This window comes from Hydractinia symbiolongicarpus, chromosome 8 (assembly GCF_029227915.1).
Source record: "Hydractinia symbiolongicarpus strain clone_291-10 chromosome 8, HSymV2.1, whole genome shotgun sequence".
Taxonomy (NCBI): domain Eukaryota; kingdom Metazoa; phylum Cnidaria; class Hydrozoa; order Anthoathecata; family Hydractiniidae; genus Hydractinia; species Hydractinia symbiolongicarpus.
This window is the reverse complement of record NC_079882.1, coordinates 18,322,808-18,337,273: the sequence shown is the minus strand read 5'-3', so window position 1 is coordinate 18,337,273 and position 14,466 is coordinate 18,322,808. Positions and strand designations below refer to the sequence as shown.

Sequence of the window (14,466 nt, the reverse complement as noted above, 5' to 3'; positions counted from 1 at the left end):
GGCCAAAGAGCCTTCCCATTTAGAGCAGCAAAAGTGTGAAATAATCTTCCAGACCAAGTGACCTGTAATGGAAGTCTGCTTTCGTTTAAAACTTTCATCTCTAATGTATTTGGTAAATTCTAATGGAGATTAATTTATGATCCAGATTGGTACAAAGTTGTAGTTGTCACCAGACACCAAATAACAGCGATCTGTGGTGACAGAGAGTCGCACGAGATGCTCAAAAGTGGAAAGGGTTTACGGAGCGAAAGAAACAAATTTACAACAACCCATACCATATACCAACCAACACTTACCATTTGTGGTTTTGAGACATGATCCTTAGTTTTGTATATATATGTGTGTTCTGAATGTGTGTTCGGTCAGTTGTGTTTTTTAAATAAAGTATATTGAGTTCGCACGTGTTCTTAGTTCGTACGTAATTCTTACACCATTGGACGCAATAGACTTACTAGCAGAAACAGAAGCGGCAATACAGCCACAAGCAACAACACAACCACAAGAAACAATGCAACTACAAAAAGCAACAGTATATACATCCTGAACGATCAGGCTTTGTGCAGATTTGCAGAGCTCTTATATGTACATAAACATTTAAAGTGATACTGCAACCTATAAGACACTGAACTCGTTTTGTTCTTTCTAGGTCATATATTTATTATTATTTTTTTGCTCATGCCTGCGCAAGCAATGTGCATATGTAGCACTTCACATTTATAACTTTCTTTCTTTTTATACTAGAGCTAAAATATATGTAACTAAATAAGGCCACCATCAAAAATATGTTATGTTCGCGTCCTGAAGATCCTGCAAGAATGAGACGGTCGGTCGGTCGGGCGTATTTTTCCCAACATTTTTAGATCGGAGCGAGTAAATTCGTTCCCAGTGCTAAAAAAGTATAGCGTCACACTCGGCATCGTTTGCAAACCCTTTTTCGCTGCCCCACAAACTGTCAGTAGCACGAGGTGTACCCTAAAGGAATTAATTTCTACAGAAATCGCTAGGGACGAGATCAGACCCGTATCACACTATTAATGTCAGTCAAGTAAAATTATCTTAATTACTAAAACATGGCAGAATGAAGCTGCTGCACCAGTGAATTCCTTGTGAGAAGAATTTTCTCTTCTTTCTGTAAACAATGACTGTAAGTAAATCCTAAAATATATTTGTGAAAAATGTGAAATCGTTTACGCTATATAAGAGTTGTGGTAACTCAAATTTAGTGACCATTTCGGGTTTTTTCCGACTTACCGACCCGGGTTTTTATTACCAAAAGTGAGACGGTCGGAGGACGCGAACATAACATATTTTTGATGGCGAACATATGTTGCCACATACTGACTTGGGTCACTATGTGGCAACATATGTTCAAGGGGTCTATCTTTATCTGGGTGATGACATTAAACTGGGTTTAATCCGAAAAACAAAACTATAAAAATATTGCAGCTTTCCGACGGAGAAGCATATTAAAAACGCAAGAAAATGTGACTTGTTTCATTATTTATACTTGATAAATGTGAAATTACTAATTATCATCATAGTATAAACAGAATAAGATATATAGCTACATTTTTTACAGTGGGAGGTAGCTAAGCTTCAGCATCAAAACATTAAAATTTGCAAAAATGTTCAGTCAAAGTGCCACTGTATATGTTAAAGGTTGCCTCCAACCTTATAACAAGTTAATCATAATATTAAAATATTACAGAAAAAATTAACGAGCAACGTATAAAATAAAACCATAAAAACGATTTATTTATTCTATGTTTTCATAAAACTGCTTTAATCACCGTTATTGCAGCATTAGAAACACGCTTTAAAAAAAGTGTATAAAACATCAGGATACCTTTATGACGTGACAAGAGCCAAAAAGGTACAGATGGCAGTCTTGTATCAGGAGGAGACTAGTGCCACATTCCGGCACTCATTTTGGTCGGCATTTTATTAGGCGGGCGTTTCGGCGGACATTTCGATGACCCGCGATCGTTTTTCGACGCTGCTACGTGACGTCGGTGGTCATTTTGGCGGTTGTTTTTATGATCCGGCGGTGCCTTTTTGCCTTTTGAGGAGGTGACAGTCGAACTTCGCTATACCCAATAAATCCATTGATAATAACTCCTTGCTCCTTCCTGACACCTCAGACTGACACGACGAGTACTCGACCGAAGTGCCACATTTCGGCGAAGGTGAAAGAGGCGCTGTGATGAGGCAGTGTAGGACGTCGGCAAAATAACGTTTGTTATTTCGCAGAACAACTTATTCTGTGAGAGGTTGAAAGTACTTTTGTAGGGAAGGTACAAAGATATATAAAGAACTTACCAACAAAACCCAACGAACACACATGCTAATATTTCATTCCATATACTTCTTTCTTTATATATAATTAAATTTAAACAAGGTTCTAATTCATTTTGTTCATTCTTTTTTCTTTTTATTCTGTAAAAATTAAAAACGGCCGCATGATTTTCGACCGCCGCTGCATTCCGTTCTTCAGAGCTCTTAAGGAAACGGTGGTTTCCTCCCAAACGATCAACCGCCGGGGTACTACATCGTCTCTTAAAGTGTTTCGCCGCGCTGTGCAACCATCGAGAACACGCAAAGTCAGGACTTGAAACGACCGCCCAGGCAATGAAACGCCGAGAAGAACACCCCCAGACTTTATTATTACCAAGAAAACCTCGGTTATTGATACACTGGCCTAAAACATCTTTTAAATATCGTAAAAAAATCAAATTATCTTTTTTTTTAACTGCCAAAGGATAAAAATAAAGCGAGAAGTTCTCCCTCAGCTAGTTTACCTATGCTAAAATCATTTTAAAAGTCACCCTCTTTGATTAGTCGATTAAGATGCCATATCGTCTAATGACAACTAAGTAATAATCACTCTTTTGCAATCATAAATCCGCAATCACATTCTGAATCGTGCAATATTCATGTAGACAGAAGAAATCCATGTCGATTTTGATGTCGATTTTTCGATTTATATGCAGTGGACAGAGAGAACGATTGCCCATCAGGAATAAAACAAGCCTTCGTCACACCTGCCTATTTTTTTTTTTAATTCTTAAAGTTCATATGTCACTGTCTTCATAATGGAAAACTTAGATTGGTTACTCGCAAGAATCAGACTACGTGATTGGTCTTCTGACAACGTGCGAGGGGCAAAAACAAAATCGGTAAAAGGTTCTGCAGGGACTTCTGCAGTTAACACATTTTTAGACACACGGACGACGACGGCTTATTATCAAAAGAAACTAGTCGGTAGCCCGTAGATATATCAACTGGTTTACCCGTCATTTATATGTCACATTTTGCGTATCCGTGGCACAGCGCGCATAGTCATCAATTTCTATAGTATCAGAGCAGAGACAGACTAATAATTGTCAATTTTTTTCGAAAATACTTATCGCAAACTGCAGTTTTGGATTTTCTTCATGAGAACTGCAAAATTTCTTAACACAAATTGCTTTCTAACTAGATACAAAAACACAGCTTAATAATAGAAACATTTTGAGAAAGATTCTGGTCTAATCTTCAGAAACCTTCACATCTCCTCTTTTAAGATCGTTAGTCCTTAGAATGAAAGCTAAGACCAATCTTAGCTGAAAGGAAACCACGCAATATTGTTATGACAAAACGGTAATTTTTCCTGTTATATTATTAAATTAAAAATTAATCTACAATGCATCAAAAGAAATTGTCTATTTGTTACATTAGAAAAATTTTTTGTGTACTAATTTTGAAAGATACGGGAAAAATATTGCAGTTTTAATCCGCAAAAGAAATATCTGCTAGAATTTAACTTTCTAGATTTCTTTTTGGCGTATACCCTTCTCGCCCATGCTTCTTTTATGCTTGAAAAAAATATATCCAAATATTAGTATAAATAAGGTCTAACAGTCTTAAAATAAAAAATGGCTTGTTGTATTAGGAAGAAAATCAAAGGTTATTAACACGAGTATGTACTATATAAACCAACATAGCTGAATTTTAAGTTCAGTTGATTTAAAATGACAATTTAACAAATATGTTAATTTCAACCAAATAAGTTAATTGATGTTTTGCCACCAGGTGGAGCCATTACTTTAGTACTTGGTCTTTCTGCAGGTTTATTAGGCTGCTGAACTGCAACTGGGATGGTCTCAGGAGCAGCAGGTGGAGTAGCATTGGAAGGAGCTTGTCGAGCATTCACATTTGTTTCCGCACTTGGATTCTTTATACTGGGGACCTTTTGCTCATGGCTACTGGTACCAAAAACGCTGGATTGGTTTCTACTAGCTTGGCATTTGTTAACAGTATGCTGGGGTGGTTCTGCATCTCCACCAAACAAGTTGATGCTAGTTTGGCCACCTGGTGGCGCCATTACTCTAAAATTAAGCAATAAATATTTAAAATAAATTTCACAGCATCTTCAAACATCAGACTTTCTCAAATTGTCTATTAAATTGGACAATGCAAACCAAAAATTATATTGGAGCGTCTTACGCCTTACCAGATTTTTGTGTATGGCTACCAATTTTAGCGAATTCACATATAATTGTTAAAAAATACGGAAAAATTATTACATTTTAATCTACGTGCAATTTTGAAAAACTTAATCAAGTATCACTATGGTAATTTTTTGCATTAAATGCGTATGGCAAGGAAGAACTATGTGAAACAATTAGAACAAATTTTTTGCTTTCTATTTTGTGGTATGGCTTTTGCCTGCGAAAGCCTTGAAATTACAGAAAGGTAGAACGAGACTTTGATTTGAAAAGCAGCTTTTTATATTCATTATTTCAACAACTCTATCAGCGCTTTCATATGATACTGGTTAGCCGGGTTAGCTCAGTTTACCGGGCTGGAATCAGCCCGTTCCAGATCTCGACTTTCTTAATCAATCCTCATAAAAATCAACAACCTGTCATGTGGAAAGCGAGCCAGCCCGGCTAACCGCGATCTTGCTTTTCTCAACCAAGATCTTGGCAAGGCGGACTAACTTTTTCCCATATAACAGCTTCATCCTGACAAAACAAGGCTGACTTTTCTATTTTTGTTCAAAGTGAAGTTTTTTAACTGCAGAAAGTATATGTTTTCTGTACAAATTTTGTTTTATAAATATTTGATGAAAATAAGAATTCATGTATTAGGAACAATAAATATGCCTTTTACCACAAAAACTAAGAATTGGTTTGCGAAGAATAAAATTTAAAATCAATTCTTTTGGCATGTTGCATGTTGTCTATGCCTAACAAAATCCTACACGAAATGTTAAAAACTACAGTTTGAAACATATTAAAGTCACATTTTAAATTTTGGTTAAGACTTTTTACATTTACACAAAATAAAAATTAACAATCGTTCTACAAAAATTAGTTCTTTCACTATACTTTTATAGCTATATTGTACTTTTCTACAAAATTTTACCAAAAATGTTTTAAAAAAAAACAGCAGTTGCAACACAATAACCAATCATACCATCCTCTCATACATAATTTTCACACAAAATGTAAATAACAACTTTCATCAGACTAGTTCTTTCGTTATTTTACTTGTGGGCTCACTAAAGTTAAACCTGAAAAACTAGAAAAACCTGTCGAAGACAAAATGTTTAAGTCATAAACATCACCACACGTTAAATAAAAATTACAAATTTTGTATTTCCTCTTCTTTTCAGTGTACAAAATGTGAAAGAAACAGACTTGGTTAGAAATGTTTGAGTGGTTAGATTTTTAACCTTTGCGTCAAAATACGCTCTTCTGTACTTTTGCCAGAATCTAATGAGGTGACGCCTGCTCTTTCCTCTCCGGATTTAATTGGATATCTCAAATGATTGTGACGAGCAATAACATAGCCTACCAACATAACAATTCAAAGCATGCTGTGGCGTGAATTTAGCCTTACATGCAAAATAGAGGGGACATATAAAAGTTCCTACTTGTACAACAAATAAAGACTTGTATAGTAAAAAGATAGCTGGGCAGCTGCGAAGCTGTGAAAGTGATGTTATAACAGCTCGGATATTTTTATTAATCTGCCACAGTCAAGTGTAAGTGTAATCCAAAGTATAGCTTCGCTAACTTCACATTGACTTAAAGCTTCAGAGGAATAAAGGTCCAGCAAATTCTCCTAGTCTAGGTTTCTCACCCTGCACATAACATTTCGCAAGCCAATAAGAAGCTTAAATATCGCTTGCCTGGCAGCTTCATTTACATGTCAGAGCTTTAGAAACAGGAGGTGATAAGACTACACAAATGAGAATTACCGAAAAAATCTTTTTTCAATTTCCGCTCCTGCGCAGGTTGCTTTACTTCCACTTTCTATTATGCATGATGCTAACAACGTTTGGCTTATATTAGATCCCGGCAATTTGGCTACTTACTGAATTACTTCGTTTCTATTGTCACATTTGTTGTAAATAATCAAAAATGCGAACTAACGTCATGGATACTAGATTTTCCTGTCGACCTCAATGCTCCTCTACATTCTTTTTTCTTTGCATACGAGAAGTCATTAATTAATAAAAATTGTATTTTAAAAGTACTTATCAATATTGATTCTGAAAGTTGAAGAAAAAGCTATTTTTCACTTCAATATATTAGTCATGGTTCTATATTAGATTAATATATAATAATTGTCTGTCTGTCTGTCTGTCTGTATGTATTTTTGTGCATTACATGGTGCTGTTATAGACATTCTTGAATGTTTACATTTTTTGCAGCAAACCCTTCACAAGGGTGCCGACTCGCCGAAAACACCGTATATGTGAGGGCGGCCGCAGGCGTTTTTCGGGGTTTTTCCAAGGTTTCTGTCTGCAACCGCCCGGAAAAGCCTGGGTCCGATCAAAACCGCCCCAATTGTGCCCGACATTAAAAGAATAAATTACATAGTAATAAATGTTTAAAAAATGTTGTTTCAGGTTGATTCAGGTTTCTTCAGGTGAAATTAAAAGTTTTTTTAAAACGTCAGAAGTTTTGTTTGCGCAGCGTTTCTGGCGAGTCGGCACCCTCGTAAACCTAGCTCTAACAACTGCGTGGCAGGCAGAAAGATGCGGAAGCTTGCTGAAGAAAGGTCTTTTTCAGCCCATTTTTTTCTACAGAAACATTGTTAAGGCTTTAAACTATTATAGGGTGTAGATTAATAACTTCTGATTGACATAGGTTTATAGAAAATCGTAATGATACTATTGTAGTTATACTTATACTTAGAAGTAGATTTTGTGAGATCTTCACGCATCCAACTCGGCGAGTCCAATGCTCATCATGGCAATGATGCTGTTCGTGTTGCCCTTTCAAAACTAAACATAATTTGGTATCAGTGGCTCATCAGGAACAGTAGCAAGAAAGCAATTCAAGTTCGACTTGAAACAGCCTATGCTGCAATCAGATAGGTTGCGTATTGCTTTTGTTAGACCATTAAACAATCATACTCCTTGAACAGCCAGGCTAGCGCAACGAATCTTATAAAATTGCCATTTTTTCACTAGAAACAACACATTTTCGTGTACCATGTGATGCCTCCTTTCACAGTTTCCTGACCTAAGTTTGGTACTATGTTTTCACTCACTTTCCAGATGTAAATTATGGCATACCATTCTCCTCTTCTCTACAGAGAATACAGATTTAATCTTTTTAGTACGTCCCAGTACGAAAAACCTTGAGTTCCAAGGATTTTTCTAGTAAATGTTCTTTGCACCATTTCTATGTCTTGTATTTGTCCTTTCATTAGTGGAGACCATAACTGGGAACAACAAATAGGGGAATAACTAATGATTTCCAAAGAGTCAACATCACGTTTTTTTTCTTCGCTCTCGAATGTTCGTAATATCCATCCAGTTATCCTGTTTGCCTCTGATATAAGGTTTGAGAGATGCTTATTAAATTCGACATTATAACTCCTAAGTCCTTCACAGTGATTTTTTTGTTAATCTCAAAGACTCGATCTTTCCATAACTTAGGTGCTCGAACTTACACCCATTGAGTTTCATATTATTTTTATTTGTCCACTTATACATTATATTTAGATCACTTTGGAGTTTAAAGGTGTCCATGAGGCCATTAATCTCTTCCAGAATTCGTGTTTTGTCTGCAAAGCTGGATGCTAAAGAATATTTTAAGTTCTGATTGATATCACCAACCATGATTAGAAAAAGCAGTGGGCCAAGAACAGACCCCTGTGGAACCCCTGATCCAACGTTAGCGGGTATAGATTTTACACCATTGACATATTGTATTCTGTCTTTAAGGAATGATTTAATCCATTTATCAGTTTGTCATTTAAACCAAGTTGCTTCAGTTTAGCAACCAAGATGGAGTGGTCCACTTTGTCAAATGCCTTGCTAAAATCTAAGTAAATTGTATCTACATTTGAACCGCTTCCAAGAAAGATAGGATTGTATCATAATGAGTCAGTAGCTGTGATAAACAGGAACGACCTTCTCTAAAACCATGTTGTGAGTTGTTAAAAAGATTGTACTGTACAAGATGATCAACTATGTTTTTTTTTATAATGTTTTCAAATATTTTAACGACTTGTGAAGTCAAGGCAACTGTTCGATAGTTGCCCACATCGCCTTGGTCAACTCCTTTGAAGATTGGGGCAATGTTTGCAGTCCTCAAAACCAGAGGTGTTACACCTGTGTTAAGGCAATTTGACCAAACATAAGAAGTGGAGTTGCCACAGTATTCTTACAATTTTAAAAAAAATATAGCAGGGACACCATCTGGGCCGGTAGCTGAATTAGTAGATAGAGTGTTAATTGCTTCAATTTTATCATCAGTGTTAAGTGCAACATCCGTCATTGCAAATGGTACAAGTTAAATCATTAGCATCAGCTGTTGAATTATGCTGCTTACTAAATACACTCACGTATTGTTGTTGCAAGAGTTTGGCCATCTCTTTGCAATCATCAGTGAACTTCTGTTTACTTTTGTTGAATAATGCACCTACTCTGGAGCTTGTTTTTACTATGTTTTTGTGCGTAAGGAATAAAAATATTTCGGGTTTGTTTTAATGGAAGAAATTGCTTTCTTTTCTAGAGATTGTGTGCTTTCTTTATGTGACTGCTACAGAGAAAGTTCAATGTGGAATAAAGACTGAAATACACAATCCATTTAAACAGAAGGTTTAAACCTGATGGATGAGTCATAGGTGAAAACGGATCATGTGTTTTAAAAAAATAAAACATTTTGACCTGCCAAATTTGACCTATCCCTCATTTCAAAAAGACGGACGTGTTTATCTTTTTCAATTAAACGGATGATCTTTCTCTATTAAAATTTCATAAATCTTTTATTTTAAACGTTTGATGTCATGTATCACTTTCGGAATATTATGCAAAAAATAAAGTTGAAAATAATAGTAAAAGAACAATCAAGTTAAAAACAAGGGAAGATGGCGAAAGCCAAAAAATTGAATTTACGGAGGATTTTATCAAGAAATTTTCAATGATTTATTTTTACGGACTCTCTTTAAAATCTCTCTTTTCCCGAATTTGTTAAGATCTTATTTTTTGAAGGAGTTATTTAAAATGAAAAGTTAAAAAAAAAGTGGTGCATGAATTAACGAAACAATTGAATCAAAGTGGCCCCATTTTAATTCTATGGCTTTTATCCGCAATGTACTAAAACCAAGACACAGCACATCAACTTTTGTAAGTACGGGTTGAAAATCTAAATACTAAACAAAGTGTTCTTGCCAGTACAGTACAGTCTGAATGTAATCTACCGTGGACGCGAAACTCGCATGAATAGTTCACAGAACAATAACATTGCGACAGCTTTTGTTTTTTTAAGAAAATAATTGCCTCGCTGATAAACAATGACCCCACGCGATCGATTGTTTAGGTCGCATTTTAAAAGTTCATAAACGAAAAGCCACGATAGAAATGTTTTTTTAGATCGCATTTTAAAAGTTTATAAACGAAAAGCAGCGATAGAAATGTTTTTTAAGATCGCCTTTTAAAAGTTTAAAAACGAAAAGCGGCAATAGAAATGTTTTTTAGATCGCTTTTTAAAAGTTTAAAAACGAAAAGCGGCGATGGAAATGTTTTTTTAGAGCAGCGATAGAAATATTTTTTTAGACCGCATTATTCATCTTCAGAAGCATTGTATTATAACTTTCCTTAAATTTTTATCTTTATTTTACAAAAACGATTTAGAAAAAGTTTTTTACCTTCATAGTATGTTCTTCTAAATTGCTGTATATTGCATCGCAAACCTCTGGAATAATTTTGCCAAGTGTGCTTCTGTGAACACGGAAAATATGTTGCAATTCAGAATAACTAGCACGCATTGCTAAAAAAGGAATTGTTGCAGCAAGCTTTATGCCAGAACTAAGCACACCGCGCATCACTGTGTCTTGTTTTGTCTATAATTGCAAGCAACTCATCAAAAAAATCTGGACTCATTCTCAAAAACTTTTCGTATTCAAACTGGTCTTCTTTGCGAAATTTGTGTAGTAAAGTAGATGTTACACACAGATTTTCTCCTTGTGTTAGCTAAGGTTTTACCCATATAGATCTCTTCCTTTTTTCTTTCTTTTTTTAAAATGGTCCCTATGATAATCGCGGAGGCAGCAGCTGTAGCGACACGTCTTTTCATTTTGCTTGCCACGATTCAAAAGACTTTTGTACCATGTATTGTATGTTTAAACGAATTATGTGTAGACAAGAAACCTTTCACAAAGTTTCCCCTACAGGTTATTCGTCAGATTTTGACCTTCCGTTTAAACGGATTGTGTATTTCAGCCTTATTCGTTCTTTTATTTCTTTCACTTGTTTGCATTTAAAAAATTTGGACAGTCAATTTATAAGCTTACGATGCTGCCTTTATTAGTACACAACAATCTCTTGGTATGTAGTGTTTATCTTGTTTTCTTAAAAACACCTTCCGTTTAGGAACTGGTTCTTGAGACACAAGTAAAATTGTATCTATAATATTTTGTTGGTGTTGTTCGGGGTCATATCCTTCAACATCGTGTCCCAGGCAACATAGTTGAGTTTGTTGTTAATATTTTCCCAGTCTATAGACTCATCAAAGTAATTTAATACATCAAACGGTGTATGTGTTGTTCTTACCTCATTATCTTTTAACAGAACGATCAGGTTGTAATGAGTTGTCACTACAATTAAAGTATGGTGGAATACAGATGGTGAGGAAGGTATGCATTTATAACTGTGAATAAGTTCCTTGTTATTTGCTATAAGCAGATCAAGCACATCGCCACGGTTGTGCATAGGCTTATGAATGCATTGCAAAAGTTGGAATTCATTTATAAAATTCATAAAATCTAATGGCGTTTCTTTATCTTCATTTGACTTGGAAGAAATCATATGGGTTTTTCAGTTTATGTTTGGCAAATTGAAGTTACCACAAGGAAACACATCTGGGAATTTCCCACTAACGCTATTAAGAGTATTCCACAAATCATTAATCATCGTTTTGAACTCTTTCGAACCTGATGGGTGACCATGCATTGCATCATCAGGTTGTCAATACAATACTGCTATCAGCCAGTTACTGTGTTCGGAATATAAAACAAGAAGTTTGTTTACGCAATTACTGTATTCATGTGTCACTTTAAATCGGGTAGCAATGTCCTCCCGCATGCAAATTGCAACTCCTCCGCTTGATCGACCTCTTTTAGACTTTTTACGGTTCCTATCGCATCTGAAGAGTTTATAACCTTCTATTGACAATTCTGCATCTAAGTGATCATATAGCCAGGTCTCAGTAAGTGCTATGAAGAGTTGGTTCTTCCCTTTTAGTACATCATGTATTAAAGAAACAGAAGATGCAACAGTTAGTGGCTTTAGACCCTGTATATTGAATATGGAGAAATAGCTGGATTCAAACTGCTAATTACCATCCGATTGAAAGGCACTCCTGGTCTCATATTCTGAGTTTGAGGCATTGGTTGATGCATTGGTACCTGTTGTGGATGTCTGAACCTTTGTGGCTGTTGAAATGGGGTATTCATTGGCTTCACAAAGTTCTGAATTGGTAACTGTTGTGGATGACTGAGCATTTGTGGCTGTTGTAATGGGACATGAACTGGTTGCATAAGTGGCCTGGAGTTGTGGGAGGTCTGTGAATATTGTGGGGACTTACCTGAGTTTCTTTTATTCTTGAATCCATAATTTTTATTAGGTCCCTTTTAAAGTTGTGAATAACCTCTAAAAAATCATAGGGATTATTTCTGTTTTGATTAAAAGTATTACCACTATTTGACTCATTAGTTCTATTTCCTAACAGTTCAGGTTTTTTACGTATCGTCCCTTTTACGTGCACCAACAAACATCTCTCATTGCAACACTGTCTTCTAGTTTGAACACATTCCAGGGTGAAAATCTGTACATTTAGTACCTAGCGTACAACCTTTCGTACCCTTGTTTCCATGCAATAAAAGTTTTCGACAGGCTGGTGGGTGGGCAAATGGATAACCTACACCTTTTCGGCCAAACTTACATGTTCCTTTTTGATAAAAGTGACACACTTTTTTCTATGGTTGATGTGATGTATCTCTATCAGCAGGATCATCACTGACTTCGTTATCATTGATGGAATCATACACATTGACAATGGCGTTTACTAAATTAAGTCTATCATTCTGATCAATTACATCAAAACCAGCATATGTTTGTGTTTGTTTAATATGTTTTGTGTTATGTGTTAATATGTAACCATTATGTTTGTTTAATAAAGCCTTGAGTTGAGAAGTATTATTATTATCATCATTAGAAATATCATCTGTAATAATGTCCTTTTCACATAGCGCACAGAGGTAATGTATACCAGGAATTTTAAAAAGTAGGTCTTGTGGTAAACCCCCTCATTTAATAGATTCATTGATGCCAAAAGCTCAAAATAACATTTTTTGTGGACCTCTTGACCACAGGAATGGCATTCCATAAACGATGCATCACTCATGGTATAACAATACACTTCTTTGCATATTTTTTTACCGTCATAATTAATGCATCTAACAAATCGTCTTTCTTCATTTTGTCACCATGCGTTTTCTTAGATAACAAAAATAAATGTCCTACTAATAGTCTCCTTACTGAAGCTATTTAGCACTCTTTTTACCTGCTTGGTAGGTTTGGATGGAACTTAGGCCCGTAGTCTCTGATAATAGTGTCTGGAACTCCATTACTTTGAGCAATAATTCTTTTCCACTCTTCAATATCATTTTTATCGCTACTAGAAAAGTGGTCATTGTTCTTCTGAGCATCCTCTATTCCTCCAACAAAAACCTCACAGCAAATGTTAATAAAGCTGGTAGGGCTGATTACCGGTTACAGCCTCTCCGGTTATAATTTCTCACTTCCACAGCAAGTGTTAAGCTGGTAGAGCTGGTTTACCGGATTGGTACAGCCTTCATCGTGCTGTCTTATGCCTTTTGACTTTTTTTGTTTGTTATATTTTCCCTTAAACTTAAACTCAGGGACCTAGCTAGAAATAGTGTGTTTTTTTTATCTGTGCAAAGAAACCAGACTAAAAAGGACCTAACTACACCTAGCGGCCGCATCTTTTTGCCTCCCACGCAATCCTAATTTAGAGAATCTCTTAATTAACAGTTTATATGGGTACGCTCAATTAGCAGTATCCCTTGACTGTCCTATTACAAACTAGTAGAGGTTCTCCTCCTGACTGCGATGGCTCTACTTTCTAAAAATATAACTAAAAACATACTTAGTCGCTGGCTTTTTCATCTTATTAATGCCGTGCATATAACCGTCATTCATACTGAAGTTCTCAGGATTTTGCAACGTCGTCTAAGCTCCCAATTTATACAGAAAAAGCTGAACCCACGTCAGAACAGAAAAAGTTCAGAACAACTTCTCCAAAAGCACTAAATGCAAAATAATAAATGGGAAAAGTGGGACCCGGTATCCCGGGACTCTAGAGGGCGAGACGTGGGACCCGGACACATGCATAATTTTTCAATGGAACAACCGTTTTCTCTTTATTTAACGCCCCACTCTCTATTTAACGCCCCTCTCCAATAAACGCCCATCTCATATTTTATGTAAACAAGGCGTTTATTAGAATGTGCTAAATCTCAAAGCTGATGGTTGAATCCACTGCTTTAAAGAAAAACACCATGCTTCGCTGGTAAACAGTTTTTGAAGGATCAAATGACTCTGTTGAACGACCAGAGCCTTGATGAGAACCTATTCGCAGCATAGTTTATAGACTTTTGTCTATCAACTATGTTCGCCGGACTCCGAAATCGAAGAAGTAGATGAATGTTGTTGGATTCAACATAATAGATTTTGTAGAAATCTAAGATTTTTTAAATGATTTTCTAAAGAAAAGAAAATCTATTACTTGAACTTTCAATTGTTTTTAATAAACGCCCACTCTCTAATTAACGCCCTCTTCAATTAACGCCCACCCCTAAATCTCGAAAATTAATTAAACGCCCAGGGCGTCAAATAGAGAGAATTTGGAGTGTGTTATATGTTATTAAACGAACTTC

The 14,466-nt window shown here is 35.8% G+C and overlaps 1 protein-coding gene across 1 annotated transcript; it reads right to left on the bottom strand.

Moving 5' to 3' along the window:
- Positions 1-3,639: 3,639 nt before the first annotated feature.
- Positions 3,640-13,970, bottom strand: LOC130654697 (uncharacterized). The gene is made up of 2 exons (XM_057457313.1): positions 13,677-13,970; positions 3,640-4,367 (listed from the first exon to the last, which is right to left on the bottom strand). Exons 1-2 carry the CDS (start codon positions 13,727-13,729, stop codon positions 4,037-4,039), a joined length of 384 nt encoding a protein of 127 aa, XP_057313296.1. The 5' UTR covers positions 13,730-13,970; the 3' UTR covers positions 3,640-4,036.
- Positions 13,971-14,466: the final 496 nt, after the last annotated feature.

Bases quoted from the DNA above. Each gene is read 5' to 3' on its own strand.
- LOC130654697 (XM_057457313.1), bottom strand. From the start codon at position 13,729: ATGAATGACGGTTATATGCACGGCATTAATAAGATGAAAAAGCCAGCG. The intron at 4,368-13,676 runs GTATGTTTTTAG...GCTTAATTTTAG, and splicing joins ATGAAAAAGCCAGCGACTAA to AGTAATGGCGCCACCAGGTG.